The 15,159-nt window shown below is 36.7% G+C and overlaps 1 protein-coding gene across 1 annotated transcript; it reads left to right on the forward strand.

Moving 5' to 3' along the window:
* The first annotated feature begins 269 nt into the window (after positions 1 to 269).
* Positions 270 to 1,947, forward strand: LOC132643958 (uncharacterized). Its single transcript, XM_060360492.1, has 4 exons — positions 270 to 432; positions 522 to 1,052; positions 1,315 to 1,349; positions 1,507 to 1,947. The coding sequence occupies exons 1-4, from the start codon at positions 270 to 272 to the stop codon at positions 1,945 to 1,947; spliced, it is 1,170 nt and encodes a 389-aa protein (XP_060216475.1).
* Positions 1,948 to 15,159: the final 13,212 nt, after the last annotated feature.

Consider the following 15,159-nt stretch of genomic DNA (forward strand, 5'->3'; position numbering starts at 1 on the left):
ATAAAGTGTATTCACAACGCCATGCGACAAGTTGGTTGATAGGTGGAATTGTAAAGCTAAAAGTAGCCAACCATAAGAGGAAATACACACCTAATGATATAGCGGAGGATGTAAGAAATGATCTTGGAATGGATATGTCCTATATGGTCGCTTGACGGGCTAAGGAAAAAGCAATGAAGGATTTAATTGGTGAACCATCGGATTCTTACCCAAAATTACCTGGGTACCTGTACATCATGGATAAAACGTATCCGGGTTCACATATAAGAATGCGAAAATCCGACGAAAACGAGTTTCTGTATTTGTTTATAGCATTGTATGCATTCATCAAAGGGTTTGATTGTTGTAGGCCAATTGTTGTAGTTGACGGGAGCCACCTCAAAATAGCATACAACGGAACGTTCGTTTCAGCAAGCACGTTAGACGGTGCAGGTAAGTCAAATACACGTATCAGCTTGATTATACTAACTAATGAATATATAGAAACTGATTTATTTTTTTAAATGCCGCGCTATGTGCAGGTAATATACTTCCTTTAGCATATGGTGTGATAGATTCAGAAAATGACAGGTCCTGGACATGGTTCTTTGAGCGATTCAGGGAAGCGTATAGTATAAGAGAGAACATGTGTATTGTTTCTGATAGGCATGAAAGCATAAACAAAGCTGTTTCTAGAATCTATCCGAATGTGCCGTATTATGCATGCATATGGCATCTTTGGGGTAACGTATGTAAAAAGTATAAGAAGAGCCATGATGTGTTGAGTCCCGTGTTTTATGCAATGGCAAAAGCGTACACGCAAGAAGATTTTGATGAACTTATGGGGAAGGTTGAGAAGGCAGATTTTTGGGTGGCAGAGTATTTGGAATTGGCTGGAAGAGAAAAGTGGGCTAGAGTGTATGCAACTGTTAACCGAGGGTGGACAATGACTTCAAACATAGCAGAGTGTATTAATCGTCACCTTGTAGCAGCAAGAGAGCTTCCTATATTTGATTTTCTAGAAGAAGTGAGGAAGATATTTGGAAGATGGAATTATAATAACCGGAAAAATGGTACATACACATTCACAACACTCGGTAGAAAATTCCAGGAGATGTTGTCAATAAATGAGTATTTATGTATACGTATGACGGTATGTTTCCTTTCAAATTGCTTAAGTATGTTCGATTGAGATTCAGTTATGTTGGTTGTATTTGATATATTTGGCATATGCAATCTGTGAGATCTCTGTGAAATGATAACTTGTATTTATTAGTTGAATATGTATTTGATTTTATTGTATTAGCTGTATTTGTTGTATTTAATTATATGCAGTCTGGATATATGTGTCAAATATTCACACAAATTTGGTGTATGTGACTAGATTTACCAAATACAGTTAGTCAGCTATGAAAAATAATTAGCGATATGTTTATGACTAAAATGGTTTAATCTTTGCAAACATGAACTTATGTGTATTTGACTATACTTAATGTATGTTTTTTGTATTTGACTGATCTGTTGTAGGTCGAACCATCAACCGAATACTTGTACACAGTATATGATGCAGGAAGGCGTTTCATCGTTAACTTGGACAACAAAACTTGCAGTTGTCGGATGTTTCAAATAGACGAAATTCCATGCCCGCATGCATGGGCTGTCATTAAGAAGAAAAATCTAATGGCTGATGATTACTGTTCCGAATTGTTCAAACCGCACACCGTGGTGAAAACGTATGATGTCGTCGTGGATCCTCTCCCTGACGAGCGGGAATGGAAGGTTCCAACATACATATCAGAGGATGTGGTTTTGCCACCAAGATACAAGAGACCTCCTGGTAGGCCGAAGAAAAAGCGTGATAAGCTGTTATTTGAATTGCTTCGAGGGAAAAAGAGACATGCTTGCAGTACTTGTGGACAGACTGGACACAATAGACGATCTTGTAGTAATGTTCCTAGAAGGAAGTAATTGTTTTTTGTTTGTAGCAATTTATATTTGTTACACTAGATACACTGTTGGTTTGCTTTTTTTTTTTTTGAGTAAAAACGAAATCTGTTTGAATACTACTTCTGTGATATCTTCATTTGGATTTGTATTGAATAGTTATCTTTAAATTTATGCATAAATGAATATAAAAGGCAGCATCAGTTCTTTCTTAAAAAATAGTTACTGTATATTAAAATGTAGTATTGATTCCAACATACATCAAATATATATAATTTAAAAAATGTATCTGACTGTGCCATCTTATTAAGTTGCAATTGTATTTGAAATATTTGGTGTTTCTGGATTTGGCGAATTCAAATACATACAACTCCTTTGTTTCAAGATCTAAATATGCGTACGTATTTGAGTGTACCTCACTGTGTCACGTCCAAGATATAGCCAGATATACACATTCATCTAAATTCCAAAAATAAAATCACACAATGGTCACTGTCAACTTAAATGTAGCCAGATATACACATTCATCCAGAAATAGTCACTGTATATTAAAATGTAGTATTGATTCCAACATACATCAAATACATATAATTTTAAAAATGTATCTGACTGTGCCATCATATTAAGTTGTAATTGTATTTAAAATATTTGGATATTTCTGGGTTTGGCGAATTCAAATACATAAACCCCCTTGTTTCAAAGATCTAAATACGCGTACGTATTTAGAGTGTACCTCACTGTGTCACATCCAAGATATAGCCAGATATACATATTCATCTAAATTCCAAAAACAAAATCACAACTTTGATAATTAGACTAAGCTTAAATGTTCCAATTAGAACTTAAGGAAAATGATAAGATAGTCTTAAACTAACTAAATCTAAAATATTTGCTATAAAAATAGCCATAGTCTGAAATTACAATTAAATATTCCTACATCGATCCTAATTAACATCAATTGTGTCAGCTTTGCTATAATCCACTGCTGACCTAACTTGTTTTGGTGGCGCCTCAATGTCACTCATAGCATGTTCATCGATCTTCCGTGCAACATAGTCCCAAAGGAATGCCCCGTACCTATTGCGGAGCATTGTTGTATCGATTTGTGTTGGGATACCTTCACCAGTGCTTAGATATTCAGCGAACGCTGCTACGTACACACCACAATCCCTGGAAAAGTATAATAGAAGTAGAATTATTAGAATGAACCCCGTATATGAAAAATTACAATACATTAAAATATACGTACATGCTGGTAGTGTCTTGCTGCGGCAGATTTTCTACATACTCCACTTATTCGTTCTCATTTTGTGTCATGTACGTATATGCTGGGTGATTCTGCCAATTTATGCCAGTTTGTTTAGTGTAGAATCCACTGATGTGTAGATAATGTGGCAGGGGGGCAGCAAGCTTTTGTACTTCCCTTCTAACAACTGCGTTGTGGCCTGCGCTGCCTCGGTATGAGTTGTACACATAAAGTCGCTTGTCGTACAAAAAAAGAATATACATAAATATATGATTCATTAAAACACAGTTGAAACTGAAAATACTTAACTAATAAAATATAGATACATAAAATACGTTTCATTGAATGAGATTACAACCAAAATCCAATGATTATCCTCTTTGATGTTGACAGGTTTAAAAATATTGTCAACTGAATGCCACGGGACATTTGCATGCAATCTGTAGCCCTTAACATATTGACATATATCGTCTTCTTCGTTGGCTACATTGGGTCCAGTTTCCGGGTTGTTGTATGCAAGATATGTTTGATCAACCTTTCGCATGAAGAGACAGTCAACTGTTGTGTATTTGAAAGTGCTCCTTCTGTCATACTTGCCTTTCTTTCGCAAGTAGTAGAAAATCATGTCAATGTGCTGAAAATAGAAACACATAAATATTAAAAACATCAAAACATAAATCTTAAAAAGTGGAAAATTGTATTTTATGTATGTATATCTTTATTGAACCTCATCATTCCACAGCTGGCCACTCATTGATAACTGGTAGACTGGAGAAATATCAGCTAGGACCTCTGCTATGTCAGCGAAGTTTGCTGATACGACTGGAGATTTGACAGATACGGTGTCTTCAGGAAACTGAACTATGTATTCCTATTGAAGAAATCGAAATACATTAAGTACAAAATATAGATTATGAAACAATCAGATGTATTTGATTTATGCATACCATCGATTCTTTTTGTTCTCCAGAATTATCACCATTGTCTTGAAGTTCTTCAGTAGATGCCTTTAATGTTTCCCCACTTTCGTTGCGGTGATCCATTCCAATATCAGGCACATCAAACTGTTGCATGCCAACTCCCTTTGGAAAAAAGAGAGAAATTAAATAAATAAGACAAATACATTAAATAAGTTAAATATAATAGATTATAATACAAATATGACTATAAACAAAGTCTTGCATCAATAAAATATAAGTAATTTCAACGTACATCCATGTACATCAAAGCGTAATTCAAGATACCCAATAAACACTTGACACAGTAAAAACTGTGTTGTATTTGGAAAAAAGGCAACCAGATACATGGATACTAAATTCAAAATATGTAAAAACATGAACCAAATACACTGGATTAGTTTACAGATACATCAAGTAAACTCTGATATATGACCAAGTATTTTGAGAGAAAACAAATACATTCAAAACACAGCAAATGGGTAATTCAAGATACCCAATAAACACATGACAAAGTAAAAACTGTGTTGTATTTGAACAAAAGGCAACCAAATATATAGATACTAAATTCAAAATATGTCAAAAAAAACTTGAACCAAATACACTTGATTATTTTACAGATACATCAAGTAAACTCTGATATACAACCAAGTATTTTGATGGAAAACAAATACATTAAAAAACACACCAATTTTTTTTTTTTTAAAAAACAAACAATTATGTCAATCAGAAAATACAAGTACAGTTTCAATACATCGAATTCACAAACAAACTACCTCCGTTGACACTGCATGACCCGTGTCAGTTTGCATTTGTACTCCAGCATCCCGTGGAATGTAGTCGTCGGCTGGCTGAACCGGGGCCGCACTGTCAGCACCCTATAAAAACAGTTTTTTTGATAACTTTTATGTATCCGTTTTATTTCAAAATTTCAAATAATTGTATATGTATGGATCTTTAATACCTTTTCTGTAGTTTGATTCACTTTCATATATTCAAAAACCTTGGCAAAGTTTTCGTTGATGGCTTTGTGAAGATCCTTGAATTCGGCGAAACCTAAAATTTCAAACAGTAAAAACATAAAACTGCATACCTTATTAAACAGTAATATAATACAAAAAAAAATGATAAAGAACAAATAATAAGTCTTACTTTATTATTAAACTTGTTGAGATCCTCCCTCAGACCAGAGATATCCTCGGATTTACTGGTGGATGGGATGTCAACAGGAACAGCAGACGGGGGGTTGGGTGTTGGAGCTGATTCCTTTTCCATTGCTGAAGCCTTCCCAGTTGATGCCAACCCATGACGTCTGGTCAATCGTCCACCACTCGGATGACTACCAAAACGTGTAATTAGAGATGTGGTATTCTCCGATGGCGATGGTACCATTGGCATCTATCTAGGCTTCTTGTGAGGTGGAGATTGTGATACACCTTTATTTTGAAGCTACTTGGCCGCAGACACATATGGTGGTGTCGAACTAAAATGGTGGTGTCGAACTAAAATTATCATAGTCATCCGCTACCTGTTGTTTAATTGTCGATGCAAATTTACCGGAGAGATATGGACGCAATCCAAGTTCCTCAATCTCACTGATGGTCGACACAATATTCCTATAAGTAGGACGGTCCTGCAAAAGTATCATACTTAAATAAGTCAGATACAAAAATACCAAACATTTCAGAATTTATTTTCATGTATTTGATTTAATGGATAATTTCATAGGCATAGGTTCAAATACATAATTATGTTCAGATACATGTGGATATGCATTTGAAAAGACCAATAAACTGATTTACAGTTCACTGTTCTTTATCAAAATAAATAATTATGATTCAAATATATGTTGAAAACTCCATTTATTTAACATAACTTGAACATTCATGTATTTTTGCATCAAAATAATGGGTGCAAATTACCTCTGACTCGTCATCATTGAACATGCCTGTCATGAGATCTTTAAAGTGTGGAGTCCCGTCTATGGTTTTCCAGTTGAACATTCTGGGAATACGATCTCCATTTTTTACTGCCAAATTTGGGTAAGACATGGAGCAGCACTCGTATAGCCATGCTTGCATAGCAAACGGATAACCATGAAGACAATAATACTGTTTTGTATTATCCATCTTATGGTGAAGACTTCTGACCAAATCATCAAACGCTTCCTTTCCCATGTATAGTCTACGTACTGCCAACTCTCTACCAAGTTAAAATGAAGCCTTGGAATGACAACATTGTTTTTCTCACCGGATAAGATGTATGTATGGATAAAATACAGTAATGCAATCTTTACAGCATCTCCGTCTACATCATCGTCAACGCCCCAATTCTGATCCTCAAAGCATTCAAGCAATTCACCCTTTTTCACACTTTTGTTGGAACCCCCAAAATATGTATCCAACAGTCTGTTTTTCTTAGAGTTAACAACAATTTCTTCCCCAAAACACTTCAACCCAGTCATTAATGCAAAATCGAAAAGCTTGAACGTTAATTCGAAACCATTAACATCAATAACAAAGGCAGTGGGGGTACTCCTTTTCAGCTCTCTAACCATAAAACACCTGAACATCTGTGGTTGAACTTCACAATGCTGCATGTCGAGGTATTTCCCAAATATTGTTTCGGAAAAGAGTTCAAACTGTCTATCGGTAAGCTTGTCCTTCAATTCTTTTTTTAACTTTCGGGTTCATGTAAGAAGCATATCGTATTGCATGACTGGGAGGGTATTGGACAAAGAATTTATCATCTTGTATAAATACAAATAGTTAATTAAAAAAAGAAATAACAAATATATGTATACGAATATCATATGAAACTGATGAAGAAAATTAGAGTGAACATGTGTATGTGTGTTCAAATGAGCCAATAATTGAATATTAATTGATCAGTTGTTCAAAATACATAACTACCTTCAAAAATTTATATATGTGTTCAGATACATCATTCGTTAATGTTTTCAACTCACATATTTTTTCAAGAAAATAGAACATCAACAATTAATAGACATGTAACTCAAATAGAAAATTGAGATTCAACTACACATACATTCAAATACATGATTCTCAGTTCATCACCCTTTTCAGATACACATCAAATTTCCAAAATATGTGATTCTTAGTTCATCAATTTTGTAAATACATCACATACATTGAAAATGATTCCAAGTTCATCAATTTTCCAAATACAAATACATGATTCTCAGTTCATAAACCTTTTCAAATACTCAGCAATTTTCCAAATATATGATTCCCAGTTCATCAATTTTCCAATTTTCCAAATACATAACATAAGATACACAGAAAAAAATATGATTCCCATTTCATCAATTTTCCAAATACATAACATACATTCAAATATACGCAAAAAAAAAAAAAAACACTCTTCATCAATACATAACATACATCAAATACATTATTCACATATATATGTTTTCTAGTATTCGCATGTTCAAAAATACCTGCTTCATCGCTGGGTCAAACTCTTCCTGTTCTCCTGCTTCATGTTGTACGACTTTTTTCCTCTTCATCTCTTTTCCGGTATCTATTTTCTTTGTTGATTTTGTGACTACCGGTTTTTTAAGCCATTGCATGTGGGAAGGATCATGATTATTTTTCGTCCTTCTTTCAGCAATGATTCTCTCAGCCGAACCTGCAACAACATCATGTTGTTGTTGAGAAATCCCCAAATCAAAAGAAGGATAACCAAAATTTTGAAGAGTCGAAGGTATACCTCGAGTAACCATGTTTGATTTTGTTCCGTCTACCATTAATGTATAAGTTTGAAAGTTCAAATTGCTTGAAACCCTGGCAATTTAATACTTCAATTGGCTTGAAATTGGTGGAAAGAAAAAGACTAAAAGATGAAAATACACTACTAGAGCAAGAAAAAATCTACAGAAATATAGCTTCCCCAAAAATCATGTAAGAATCTTTTGCTAATGTTGATCGTGAAGGAGATAATGGAGAAAAATACGGTGAAAATTAATGTAGAATGAGAGAGAAATCAAGTTGAATAATGACGTATCCGTTAAACTTGGGATATGGGAATATGGGAGCGTCTAATATGGTCAGTTACTGAGTGTATTTAACTGTGTATGTTTATCAGTAACTGAACTTTACTGATGTAGTTATAGATGGTAAATAAAAAAAGTAAATTAGTTATTAAATATAAATAAATAAAATGGTAGTTATTATCATTAAATATGTATTATAAGAAGCTATAACCCGTAAAAATTCCTATAATGAAAAGAGAATGGGCTGGTGGGTTTACTAAGCCCACCAACGAAACTTATGCCATTTTCACCTATGGTTGGGCCTTCAAAGCTTTTGGGTGACTCGATCTAAATGCAATGTTGGGCCTTAAGCCCACCAGAATCGGTGGAATAAAATGGGCAGGCCCAGTTTAGGTCCTCAGAGGAGTGTTCGTGCAAAGGGGGAAAGGAAAGTGGGAGTTAGAAGGTATCTACACTTAATAACCATTTAACAAAGAAGTTCAACATGATTATCTTTTAAAGACACATGAGACAACCCTAGTATATACTAAATATACACAGAAAATACATAGTTTTATACAAATCATGGTATGGATATCGCAGGCCCATGACTGTGCCCTTAGATCATTAGATGTAACAACGAAGAAGGAAAAAACAAGCAGTTCAGCCTAATGATGCAACAATGCAGTCCAATCTACCATGATACACAACAGATATATGTGATATACACCCTTTGTATACTTAAGTATATACATGGATTTATACTTCTGTATACCCGGTGATATATCACAATAAATCAGCCCAGGAAAAGAGAAGAAGAAGCGTTTTGAGCAGCTATATCCATCAGTATACAAGACAATCCAATATACCCTGAATATCTAAGATATACAATCGATATACATTCTATATGCTCAAGATATATTGAATGTATAAACCTCGGTATACTTGGAGGCATATTCAAGTTATATGAGATCATACATCTATCGTAGTAAAAGAAAAAAATAAGCAACAAGAGAGCAGAGATGAAATAACAGAATCAAATTTTCCCATATCCAACACTCAGGAGACACGCACATAGCTTTATTGTTTCAAAATACCCAAACTATATATACTAAGACTTAGGAACACCATCACAGTATTAGAGACAACTTAGATAGAAGGGAAGACAAAAAGACACAGAGAGGCATTGACTAATTTATAGTCATGACATGCATATGTGATCCATTCATATAGGGTTGTTGAATCCATGAAATAAACTATTAAATATTTCTCTTCAAAAACAAGATTTTTCACATAAATGTATAAACTGGAAATATTGTTGTGATGCATGAGGAAGGAAAGCAAAAGAACCTTGGGACCTAATGCTAGGTTTCACAAATACAGAGGATTAGGTGTTGAAAAGAGGAGCTCCCTTCCTATTTCATTTTTAGATTTTAAGACTTATCAGGCATTCAATTTACTCAGTCAACCGTTAAGGCCAAGGACAAATTGATATTTTAAGCTTGTGGCATATACAGTCAGGTAGTGAAAGCATTTACTTGTTCAGATCAGGCCTTTAGTCTTAACATTGTACTAGGATCAGCCTTGTCAAGTCCATAAAACATTTGTACTAGAAGACAGGGAAAAAACGGTAGAGAACTCTTAAACCAGATATGCCCAAATTCCATAAGAGAGGGTCAAACCCTCAACCGCTAATGATAGTACTCACGTGAGTCCAAGAGAAAGGAACCAAACAAGGGTCAAAACATACAGAGAGAAGCATATACATAAGCACAAAGGTGTTTTAACTTATGATATCATGACCTAAAATCCCATTTGTGCCGTGAGAGATCCCAACCCAACCCTTAGGCGAAACCCCAAATCCATACAAGTCAAGATAACATAAGAAATTGCGAAAATAAAGTCAAACAATCCAAGGTACCTAAGTCTTAATAATACATAGATAGAAAATATGTCTAAGTCTTAAACACTCCCCAAAACTTGGAAGTCACAAGTACAGAGCTACTAATCCGAATACAAAGCCGAATAATACATAATACTGTCTGAAGTAAAGAAAGACAGAAAATAAAGTTCAGAAGGAGTTTGGCACTATGGAACCATCATCAGCTCACCCTAAAACTTCGAGAAACGCTCCAAAGGATCGATAAGCCTTCACTTATGCTCGGATCCGTACCTGCACACAAAAGGTGCAGCAAGTATAGAGTTAGTACGGGAAACACGTGTACCCAGTAGCATCATTGACCCATTCTAAACTATAGTGATGACGAGGGTTGGGGCTAACGATACTCATCTTCTTGCTTAGTTAGTCTCAAATTCACAGGTCATAAGCATACAATAAGTAGATAAGAGTCACATATTACAATCGAATCATAAAGTTCATTCCTTTCGAGAATAATCATGAAAGTTTAACCTTTCCTTCGATTTAAGTCAACAATAAGTGTAAAGATCTCATCTTTATACCGATTATATCAAGTGAGCATAAAGATCCCATCTTTATATCCTTAAACGCACATATGGCATGAAATTCAGTCAAACAAACATAAGTAGTATGGACTGTAAAGGATGCATGCAATGCAAGTGAATGGTATGCAATGCAGTGGCCTTATGCATCGATATACACACGCTCATGCAATAGGTTTCACGTGACCCATAGGGGACTCATGAGGTCCATATACCCACACAGAATACCAGATCTCTTAGATCACATTGGGTCTCTACCATTCGGCTATAATATCATCATCATCACTCCATGACGTACCATATCCAATATCCGGCCTTCCAGGTCCCTGTTTTATATATTCATCAATGAAATGCCAATAATATCATAAAAGTATGAACGGATATGCGTACACCATGCACATGTATAATAACAAGTCAATGTCAAGTGTGTGTATATGTGTGTGTGTGTGTGTGTTCTTTTCGTAGTTTAGACTAGAGGTGGAGTGATGAATGTAAACCAAGTCATTATTCACAATTATTCAAGAAATAGTGACCGTCATAGCCCTACTAAATAACAATCATACCAACCTAAATGGATTTATCTATCATTGCTCATGGCCCGAAGGCTAAATACATAATCTCCATCACAAGTCATATTAGTTCATGTTTTAGTTACCTATACAGATACACCGATACCAGCACAAGTGCTCATCACCTAACGAGTCCGGGACCCCCAATTTCCCATTACGCCCCTTATTTATATTAACCAACACATAACACTATATAAAGGGTTTAGTAAGTTCAACTTGCCTGAATCCGAAGTCGAAGAGTCACTCCGCGACCTTCCTTTTCCTTTGAGCTTCTGAATGATCCCAATCTGTTTAATTACGATCTCTACATGAGAATACGAGTCTAACGATACCCATAAGGCCATACAAGGTATTCGAGTCCAAAAAGTCAACCTAAAATCCCATCCCAAATTTTGAAGGTCAAAGCTGTAATTTCACATGAAATCGAGTTCAACATAGTCAAATCTGTACTCTACAAGGTCACACGAATCGACAATACCCATATTGCTACACTTTAGTCTGGATCCCAAAAATGACCCTAAAAAGGCAACCCCGAACCCAGAAGGGTAAAACTGGAAATTAAGCATAAAATTATCTTACCCATAGTCTAGATGCTCCCTGTCCTAAAAATCATCAAGTTCTAATCTCAATTGCACCTTCTATTTCATAAATCTCATCAAACCTAATTCTATGGAAAACCCTTACTTTACTACTTAGGAATCATGAATAAAATCATAGAAAGAATCATTGATAAACCCTTAGTTTTAGGTTAGGAACTTACCCCAATGAACAAAACTTGCAATTTGCACTTGAAATCACCTTAAGCCGAGTTCTATAGTTTCTAAAATGGGTGAATGAAAAATGAAACTCGAATTGAGATTTTATGGACTGAATACAGTGATCCTCATAGGTGCGACACATTTTTCGCACCTGCGCACCAAAACACGTAGGTGCAAGCCTTACTTAAAACCCGCTTGTCCATAGGTGCGAACAAACTTGCGCAGGAGCGCATCCTCCCCCTGCGGACCAAACCTCGCAGGTGCGAACACCTGGCCACCCTTCTACCCTTGCAGCTGCGACCAGCCTTGCGCAGCTGCGGCTTGTGCAGGTGGGGCCCAAATGGCGCAGGTGCGAGACACCAGAACTAGAAAATGATAAGTCCTCAAAATTTCCGATCCAACACTCGAAACTCAATCGGAACCCCATGAACACAAACCAAACATGCATTTCTATCATAAAACACGCTACGAACTCAGTCGCCTAGTCGGAATTTCCAAAAGAGGTCGTCTTGACCCGAGGTTGACCAAGGTTAACTCCAAAACATCAAAATCCTAACTTTCCAACCAAATACTCAAATCACACCTGAACGCCTCAGTACCCGAACCAAAGGCTCGACTAATTCAAAAATTACGGACCTAATAGAATTGACGAAACTCTCAAAATGATGCATTTACCCTCGATGTTGACTTTGGTCAACCATCTCTATTTCCTTAACTTAGAAAACTCTAATTTCACTAACATCAATCCAAAACTTGTCCGATAGCCTCAGAAATTGCGTCACCCATCCCAACAAGTCATAAATACCCAGATAAAACTACGGGAAGGGTATTTAAGGGGAAAATAAGGCAAAAGGATCAAAATGACTAAGTGAATCATTATATCAGATACCACTTAAAATAGCGTTCATCCTCGAACGGCAAAAAGATAGAAAGATACCTGGATTCTCAAAAAGCTGAAAATATCTAGATCGCATATCAGACTCGGTCTCCCAAGTCGCCTCCTCAATCAGATGATGCTTCCACTGCACTTTCACTGAAGCTATTTCCTTCGATCTCAACTTCCCAACCTGTCTATCTAAGATGGCTATCGGCTCCTCCCAAAAAGTCAAATTCTGATCAAGGAATATCGAATACAAGTGAAACACATGAGAACTATCCAAATGGTACTTCTTTAGCATCGAAACGTGAAATATTGGGTGAACAACCGAAAGACCCAGAGGTAAGGCCAACTCATAAACTACCTCCCAAATATGCTGAAAATTTCAAATGGACCAATAAACCTTGGACTCAACTTCCCTTTCTTCCGAAACGTCATCACACTCTTCTTGGGTGAAACCTTCAACATGACTCATTCCTCAACCATGAACTCCAAATCGCAAACCTTCCGATCCGCATAACTCTTTTTCCTACTCTGAGCCGTGAGATGTCTATCTTGAATCAGCTTAACCTTATCCAAAGAATCTCTCAAAAAATTTGTACCCTAAGGCCTAACCTCGAAAGCATCAAACCAACCAATCGGGGAATGACACTTCCTACCATACAATGCCTCAAATTGTGCCATCTCAATACCCGAATGGTAACTTTCGTTACACGTAAACTCTGCCTAAAGTAGGAACTGATTCCAATGACTATTAAAATCAATCACACAGGCTGGCAACATATCTTCGAGAACCTGAATAGTCCACTCAAATAGACCATCAATCTGAGGGTGAAAAGCTGTACTGGGCTCCACTCTAATACCCAACTCCTTCTGCATAGACCTCCAGAAATGTGATGTAAACTGAGTACCTCAGTCCAAAATGATAGAAATAGGCACCCTATACAATTGAATTATCTCTCGGATGTAGATCTTGGCCAACCTCTCTGAATTGTAAGTAGTCTGAACTAGAATGAAATAGGCAGACTTGGTTAATCTGTCCACGATGACCCAAATAGCGTCAAACTTACCCTAAGTATGTGGCAATCGTACCACAAAGTCAATAACAATCCGCTCCCACTTCCACTCGGGTATAGACATCCTCTGAATCACATCACCAGGCTTCTGGTGCTCATACTTTACTTGTTGACAATTCAAACCTCGAGACACGAACTCCACTATGTCCCTCTTGATTCGGTACCACCACTAATGTTGCTTCAAATTACGATATATCTTTGTAGCTCCTGGATGAATGGAGTACTTTTAACAATGAGCCTCCTCTATGATCAATCGAGTTAAATCTCCCACTCTAGAAACACTAATCCGACCTTTGATCCTCAAAATACTCTCCCCATCAAGAATCGCTTCCTTAGCTTCACCTTGTAGTACTTTGTCCCGAATCTTGCATAATTTCACATCATCAAACTGTTGAGCCCGAATCTGCTCCAATAAGATAGACCGTGCTCCGAAATGTCGAGTCTCACAAACCGATTATCCAAGGACTGAAAATCTATAGCAAAGGGACGCTCTCCCATATGGAACAATGCTAAACTGCCCATACTCACCGCCTTCCTACTCAAGGCATCCGCCACCACATTAGCGTTGCCCGGATGATAAATAATGGTCATATCGTAATCCCTGAGCAACTCCAACCACTCACGCTGTCTCAAATTAAGTTCTTTCTGATTGAAAATGTACTGAAGGCTACGGTGAATCGTGAATACCTCACAATGCACCCCATAAAGATAATGTCTCCAAATCATCAAAGTGAACACCACCGCCTCCAACTCTAAGTCATGAGTGGGTTAGTTCTTCTCATGCGTCTTCAACTGCTTTGAAGCATAAGCTATCACATTTCCTTTCTGCATCAGTACACACCCAAGACCCACTCCAGAAGCATCGCAATAGACCATAAAGCTCTCTCCCTCGAGAGGCAAGGTCAAAATCGAAGCGGTAGTCAACAAAGTCTTGAGCTTTTGAATGCTCACCTCACATTCATCAGACTAATGAAATGCCACCTCCTTCCGAGTCAACTTGGTCAACGGGGATGCAATGTATGAAAACCCCTCTATAAAAAGATGATAATACCGTGTGAGAATTATGAAACTATGAACCTCGGTGACCGGAGCAGGTCTAATCCAATCACGAATTGACTCAATCTTCTTAGGATCCACCATGATACCATCCTTGGTCACCACATGATTCAAGAATGACACCGAACTAAGCCAAAACTCGCACTTCGAGAACTTAGCATAATGCTTCTTCTCCTTTAGAATCCCAACCACAATTCTCAAAAGCTGCTCGTGCTCCTCACTACTATGAGTGTAAATCAAGATA

The sequence above is a fragment of the Lycium barbarum genome, chromosome 6 (genome assembly GCF_019175385.1).
Source record: "Lycium barbarum isolate Lr01 chromosome 6, ASM1917538v2, whole genome shotgun sequence".
Lineage (NCBI taxonomy): Eukaryota > Viridiplantae > Streptophyta > Magnoliopsida > Solanales > Solanaceae > Lycium > Lycium barbarum.